The sequence below is a fragment of the Asparagus officinalis genome, chromosome 2 (genome assembly GCF_001876935.1).
Source record: "Asparagus officinalis chromosome 2, Aspof.V1, whole genome shotgun sequence".
NCBI lineage: Eukaryota > Viridiplantae > Streptophyta > Magnoliopsida > Asparagales > Asparagaceae > Asparagus > Asparagus officinalis.
In genome coordinates this window covers 7,495,039-7,502,653 of record NC_033795.1, presented here as the reverse complement: position 1 = coordinate 7,502,653, position 7,615 = coordinate 7,495,039, and the positions used below count along the sequence as shown (strand labels likewise).

Sequence of the window (7,615 nt, the reverse complement as noted above, 5' to 3'; positions counted from 1 at the left end):
TTTTCCTCTTTCAAGTGAACAATATCTTCAGGCTTCTGAGGCTGGGAGCCCACAATTAAACCATCATTTATTATACTATAGTTCATGCCTAGAACAAGATTGGACAGATTGTTAACATTGACCAAACAAAAAAAACTAGTTTTTTCCATGTGTGATGCACCTAAATATAAACACAGAGCTAACACAGTAGTTAAAAAAGCATAGCATTTTTCCAGAAATTGATTCCTTGAGCATGTGCAAGTGCAAATGAAATTGACCGAAATGTAATCAACATAATAATCTTTTGGACTTCGAACAAAACTTTATTTTGTATGGAATAATAGATCCACAAACTAACTATTAAATATTTTCTCGATTCACTTATTACCAAGTCTTCACTATATTCTCTCTCTAACAAAATTTATTAAATCCCCACTTTCAATTATTTGGATTCACTAGCTGTGTATGCGCTATCAAGTATAGATTAACCAGCATGCACCTTTGATGAAATTGTTCAAGAAGAAATAAGTTACCACTGAATGCTGTAATTTGATAGCTACATATGCTCCAACGTTTTCATACACAAATGGATATTACCAAAAAGAATTAAGAAAAAAAGGAAAACAAATAAAACAGCAATGTAATCTCAAAATGTTCATACTTTAATACATGTTGCAGTAAGCTAACATTAAAAGCAATACCTATGATAGGAGCACCAATTAGTAATATATTATAGAGAAAGTATACAATGGGAAAACAAAGAAATTTTATGGCAGTTAAATGATTGTATATTCTAATTACTTCTCGAGTCACAGACAACTGGCATAAGTGCACCATATAAAGGATTTGTATATTTTACCCTCTTGGCAAATCTTTATTTAACACCCAAGCCCCTAGTCAACAGGGTGAGGTTTTCACCTTCTTTTTATTTTCACCTTCGTTTTCAGATTGGCGTGTAAGTAAAATAAAATCCTGACACTGCTATCAACCCTAACTCCAATAGAGGCCATTAAATGAACCATCTAGAAGTGAAGAAAAGAGGTAGGACTAAAGAACATGATCAGAAGTTGTTAAGAAGGATATTATGATGATTAACTTACTAGATGAGGTACCATCAACAAAGCTGATGCAAGAGTAGGATCTATGTAATCAACCCCAAAAATTTGGAACGAAGGCTTTGTTGCTATTGTTGTTGTTGTTGTTGCAACTATCAGCCCAAACTTACTTCTACCTGCTTCTATCTACTTATGCTACTCAAATCTCAGCAAAAATCAATCTAAGTGATCCACACATCTCTGGGCAATTGACATGTCAGTTTAGATACTATTCGCATCTACAATTTTGTCGGTTAAACAATGACCTGCTTTATCATCATCTTCCAAACTTTTAATGAAAAGTAGCAAATATGACGCTACACCAAAAGTACATCCCTATTTCATCTTCATCAGATATAAACACTTCTCGTAATTTGACTATTGACAGCAGTAAATTTCAACTTAAGGTAGCACTATGACCAGAATACAAGGTTCAATGAAACTTGTATAATACTTCCTACTACTTCTCCGGGAACTATAGTTCCTACTACTACCTCAAATATGATACTCATGGTGTCATTACTCAACCCTTCTTTTCTTCAAGTACCAAATATACTAGCATGGTTCGATCTTCCTTCGAGAGATAGCTTAAACAATTTCCAATAAGTAATTTAAGCTTATTACAGTCTAGGCACTCAATTTCCAGAGACCAAAAAAATAACAAAATCGAAACAGGGGGAAAAAAGATTAAAAAAAAAAACTCTCCTCCTCAATAGAAGGTTGACATAAATGAATTGATAAGTAATTCATACCAACACATATCAAGCTAAAATTACAGCTTTTTTAAGACTTTTGGATTTCTAATGACAAACTCAAGAGTTCTTATTTTTACCTCATGGGCATTATATCAAACATCTGTAAGACATAAAGCTGAAAAATGGGTAAACGATAAACCGCGCAAGCACATTTCAAGAAAAAAATCTTTAAAGACAACCACATGACGAAAAAAACAGAAAAGAATGAAAATTAAGAGGCTACCAAATAAAATTCACACTGACATCATCATAGGTTTACCGAGATCGTGATGATATTCATATGGGTTCCTCATCATCCTCTTCATTGCAGTGTTATAATCCTCCATTTTCCCCTTGGAGCTCACACTTCTAGATCCCGTCTGGTTCTCTCCGGCAAGGCAACAGATCTCATTGTTTCTAGAATTTTTTGACGATGACCCATCAAAATTCGCAATAAAGTTCAGTGATTTGCGATGGGTCGACGGATGTAGGAACAACGAGAAGCAACCGTTGGCCAAAGTTCCCATTTTTTTATTTTTATTTTTGCCCCCTTCCTTTCTTGATCTGAACTGTAACTTGTGATGAGAGACGTGAAAGCAAGTTGTTTTCTGAAAGGACAAATTTTCATTTTCGACCTTTTCTAAATTTTATTTAGCGTTATCGACCTACTTTGTACTTAATTACCAATTTGGATCTAGTTTTAACCACCTGGTTAGAACTGAGTCGAAATTGATAACTAAATGCTACGAACTACACAGGATTGAGAATCCCGTGTAGTTTAGGAGAAAAGTAAGCTACATGAGATTCTCAATCCCGTGTAGCTTGTACAGGGCCGGCCCTAGCATAAGGCAACTAAGGCCTTTGCCTTGGGCCCCAAGTTGGATAAGGCCCACCCACCCATATATATAATATATGTAACTTAGTTACTTAAGCATAAACCTAACCCTATTTAAAAAGTGAAGATCCAAAGATAAAAAGTGAAGCTAATAGCTTAGCAACTTATGAGATTGAAAATTTTGAATTCTTAATAGCTATGAATATTTGGTATGACATATTGTTTGCTGTTAATTCAGTTAGTAAAATCTTACAATCTAAAGATATGCATATTGATATTGTCCTAGATCAATTAAAGGGTCTTATTGTATATTTAGAAAATTATAGACAAAATGCTTTTATATCTTCTTTGAATTCAACTAAAGAACTTGCTAATTAAATGACGTACAACCTATATTTTGTGAAAAACGTAAAATTCATAGAAAAAACAATTTGATGAAATATTGGTAATGAAACAACATTTAACGCTGAAGAATCTTTTCGTATTGAATATTTCTATACATAGTTGATAAATCGCTTGGCTCAATTGAAAGTAGGTTTGAACAATTTAAAACGTATGAAAAAAAATTTGGTTTTTTGTTTGATTTGAAAAAATTAAAAGCTTTAGATTATATTGGATTGAAAGCATATTATCTTAATCTCGAAAATGCACTAAAACATGATGAACATTTAGATATTAATGGACTTGATTTGTTTTCAGAATTGAGAGTGCTTAGGGAAATTTTAAAAATAGAGATTAATAGTCCAATTGAAGTGTTGAACTATATAAAGTGGTTAGATTATTTTCTAAATACTTGTATTGCTTATCGTGTACTATTGACTATACTCGTAACAGTTGCTTCCGCTGAAAGAAGTTTTTCAAAATTAAAATTACTAAAATCTTATTTAAGATCGACCATGTTACAAGATATTGAAAATAATATGTAATTTTGCCGCTCAAAAGGTAAGAAGAATGAGATAAAATGTATTATGAGTTGTATCACTTAGGCCTCATCCAATATTTCGCCTTGGGCCCCAAAATTCCTAGGTACGGCCCTGAGCTTGTAACATAGAAACTACAATGGATTCACAATCTCGTCTAGTTTATAACATAAAAACTATAAGGGATTCACAATCTTTTGTAGTTGGCTAAGTGGTTAGCCCCAAAGGAGTCAGAGTTGAGTTTGAAACTCGTGATGGCCAATATTAATTTCATTTTTCAATTTATTTATTCAGAAGTTAAGCATAAAAATATCATGTAAGATTGGAACAGTGACCTTTCAACTCATAATTTAACTCTTAGTTGTTAACCTATGAACTAACTACATGAGATTGTGAAGCCCTTGTAGTTTATATGTTAAATTTTAAAAAAAAATAGTCAAAAATAAAAATTTGTTCTTTTCTACAACTCTGCTTTATTGGTTTAGGCCGGTTTTGGGACGCTTTTTGTTTAGAAGAAAGAGACGTCAACTAGTTGGGAATTTTGGGAAGCGTTTTTCTCATTGGCGCTCATCAAAATGAGAGAGAGAATTTTGACGAGAGAGGAAAGCTAACTAGAGATATTAGTGCAAATCAAGAGGGTTCAACTGCTATTCATTTTCTTTTGTCTCTTTTTATCTCCTAAGGAGTGAGTGTTCATGATAACCCGTTAGAAAAATTGTTAGAGAGACACCTATCTTCTTTACTTTTATATCCAAAATTTACATTTTCTTAATGTTATCCTTTATATCCTAAAGTATTAACTGACACTTAACTTTAGTACCTCCATATAGATGCCACTTAATTTTCTGATAGAATTTTTATTATGTGTTTAATGTATGATACATGCAGACCAGTTATACTCTTCCGTTATATGTATTTCTGACTTATTCTTACCAAATCCCTAATTTTATTCTTCATTTGCCCCCAATATGCAAAACAATATCCGATAAGAAATCAAACAGGGGTTTAAGTTTTTTTTTGGAGGCGAACTTAGAGAAAAGTAGAAAAATGAGTATATTTGGTACCAACTATAAATTGGTGCTTAATAGTGACGTGGATTCTTCTCTTCCACATATTTAAAGATGCTCATTTAAAAATGATCGTTATTTGATTAACCACTCATTAAATGAGTGGTGAGAAATGATCACGTCACTACCAAACATCAAAATTGGTGTTTGATTATCAAACATACTCATGTTCCTTGTATATTAGAAGGGTCATTTCAATCTTCATACGATACCACATAGAAAATTAAACAACATAGAGTTAGGATAATGAGGTTAAATATGGGTGAAACCTTAGGGTATCAAAACTGTTAAAAGAAACTTTGAGGTATGAAAGTGCTTTTTAAGCTAACTGATACAAGTTCATTATAGTGCCTCTATAAAATCAGTAAACCAAGAAGATCTAATTACAATATTATTATATCATATTGTTAAAATCAAAATATTCAAACAAAACATACATGCTCCAAGTCCTAAAGAATTTAGATCCTCTCCACTATCAAAAGAAAATTTAAAAGTAATTGTGAAATGCGACTGTGCAAAATGTGACTGCCCTTAGACACTCACCCATTAAGTGGGATAGGGGTTGGGGTTGGGTTGGATGTAGGGTTGGGTATAAATTCCGGATTAGTTAAGTTTATGTGTCACTATTATATAGCAAGTGAGAGGGGCAGACATGCTTGTGTTGGTGTCGCGAGAACTCCTCTCAAAAAACAAATAGTGGAGAGGTCACTCTCTTATTAATTAACAGCCTTTGATTTTCTAGTTAGTTCTTTTGATTCATTCTAAATCTAACACTCAATATGTTTCTATGAATTGTACTTATTCCTCATAATTTGCATTTAAAAACAAATCATAATCGTCCACTAAATAAATTAATAACTATTAATAAAATAGTGGTCCCACTATAATTTTTTGAGAGTGAAAAGGATCAAAACACTGAATAACACTCTGAACAGACTATTTATTTAACCAAGCTCTCTGTTATGACAAATCCCAGGATAAACTAAAATCAATCACACAAAAGTACAAAAAATATCAAGAAAACATGAACACAAAAATATACGTGGTTCAGCTTGTAGCCTACGTTCACGGGCGAAGAAGGAGAATAACTTTATTAAATTGTAAGGAATACAAAGTAGAATCTCTCAATCATCCAATCCTAAATAACACACCGAAAAACCTAAATAATCTCTCTTCAAGCAATAACAACAAAAGAGAGCAAGGGCTTCACAGGAGAACAATTGTCTATGTTTTTAATTGGTGATATAGATTGATAATCTACGAAATTTGCTTTCTGTATATTTTATATCATGCTGCTGCCACCTCAAGAATCATGAACTCAAAGGTCTTCTGCGCATGCAAGGATAACATGCTACCGGTTTGATTATCATCAACCAATTAGAAGTCATATCCTATTAGAAATAGGATTTGAGCTAGGATATGCAATTCAACACCAATTAGAACCTAAACACCACTTTGCTTCCACATGCTTACGGGCAAAGTTCCAAATTAAAGAGACACTCAGATTGGGAAATTTGAGTCACACCAACAAATTTCCACATTGACTCAGATGCGTCAAATAATCCTCACTCTAAAATAAGCTAACTTATTCCACCTTCTCCAATAGCCTCACGTGTCATCAACTGTGGCACATATCGATCAAGTCAAAACCCCGCTTGAACTTGCCAACTAAAAGATGCCTCCTCAATAAATCGACTGAATTATCCTCATGACGACTATAACTCTTAGTGAAGTTATCACCTAAAGTAGCTCTTGAATAGCTGAAGGTCACAAAATTGTCAACCGACAATGCATAAGCTACCGTATCTTCATATCGTTGTTGTGGTCGAATATTTCATCAACACTGATCTCTAGCAATGGTGTATTCCTGCTCTTCCTACAGCCGCTGAGGTGCTTAATCTATTTGAACGGGATCTAGCTGTTGAACTCCCATAGTTTTATCACGCTGAAGAGCTGAATCACGAATTTCTAACTCCACCTTATGGAATGTGATGCGCATCTTATCATCAACTTAAACCGATGACTGTTTCTGGTGGAACATAGCAGATTCATCAAAAATGACATCACCGCTAATAATAGGAGACTTTAGATCAGGTCTCCACAACCTATAAACCTTAACACCCGATGCATAAACTAGGAATATGCACTTTTTCGCTCGTGGATCAAATATCCATTGACTAACATGTGCATATGCAGGGGAACCAAATATTCTAAGATTAGAATAATCTGCAGCTTACCGAACTAAACCTCCTCTGGAGTCTTACAAATAATAGCAGTAGATGACGACAAATTCACTAAATAACAAGCAATATGTACCGCTTTCGCTCAGTATTCCTTACCTAAACCTGCATTGAATATCATATAACGAGCTTTCTCTAATGGGCTTTTGTTTATACATTCTGCCCCTCCATTCTGTTGCGGGGTGAAAGGGACTGTACGATATTTAGCGATTCCCTCCTTCTTGTAGAATGTTTGGGGTGAAAGTTGATATCCTTATTGCTGAATCTATTACACGTTTATCGATTACAGATTCAAAGTAAAATTAGTCTTTTTATAAGACTTTCTTACACAATAAAAATAAAAAAATACAACTCTCATCAAACAGCGTAAAGATCGTTTATCGGTCTTCTGCTTGCGTGGGATCTTGGCCTGTGACGGGGACGTTGATATCCGTGGACCACCAAACGATCAGATTAGATCCGGAGCTTTGTCGATAGGGGTGTGCACGGTTCGGTCCAAACCGAAAAAACCGACCGAACCGACCGAAAATTAACGGTTCGATTCGGTTTTAGATCTAAGTCGGTTCGGGTCGGGTTAAAAAATTTTCAACCCGAACCGCCCGAACCGACCGCATATCTCTTACCCTAATTTTAACCCGTAACCCATACCTACCCGACTCGTTCTTCATTTACTATAAAATCCCAAATCCTCTCCAACGTAACCCTAACTCTCCAATTCTTCTCCAACCTCAGCCTGTAATCGCCGC

The 7,615-nt window shown here is 34.4% G+C and overlaps 1 protein-coding gene across 4 annotated transcripts in view; it reads right to left on the bottom strand.

Annotated features, from left to right (window-relative positions):
- Positions 1-2,388, bottom strand: part of LOC109830103 (phosphoglucan phosphatase LSF2, chloroplastic) — a 6,592-nt gene extending 4,204 nt beyond the window's left edge. For all 4 annotated transcript variants that reach the window (XM_020397259.1, XM_020397258.1, XM_020397256.1 and 1 more), the window contains exons 1-2: positions 2,088-2,388; positions 1-88 (exon numbers count right to left, since the gene is read on the bottom strand). The exon at positions 1-88 is cut by the window's left edge and continues 103 nt beyond it. In XM_020397259.1, the coding sequence (XP_020252848.1) occupies positions 1-88; positions 2,088-2,334 (335 nt within the window). In that variant the 5' untranslated portion in view covers positions 2,335-2,388. The remainder of the gene's footprint in view (positions 89-2,087) is intronic.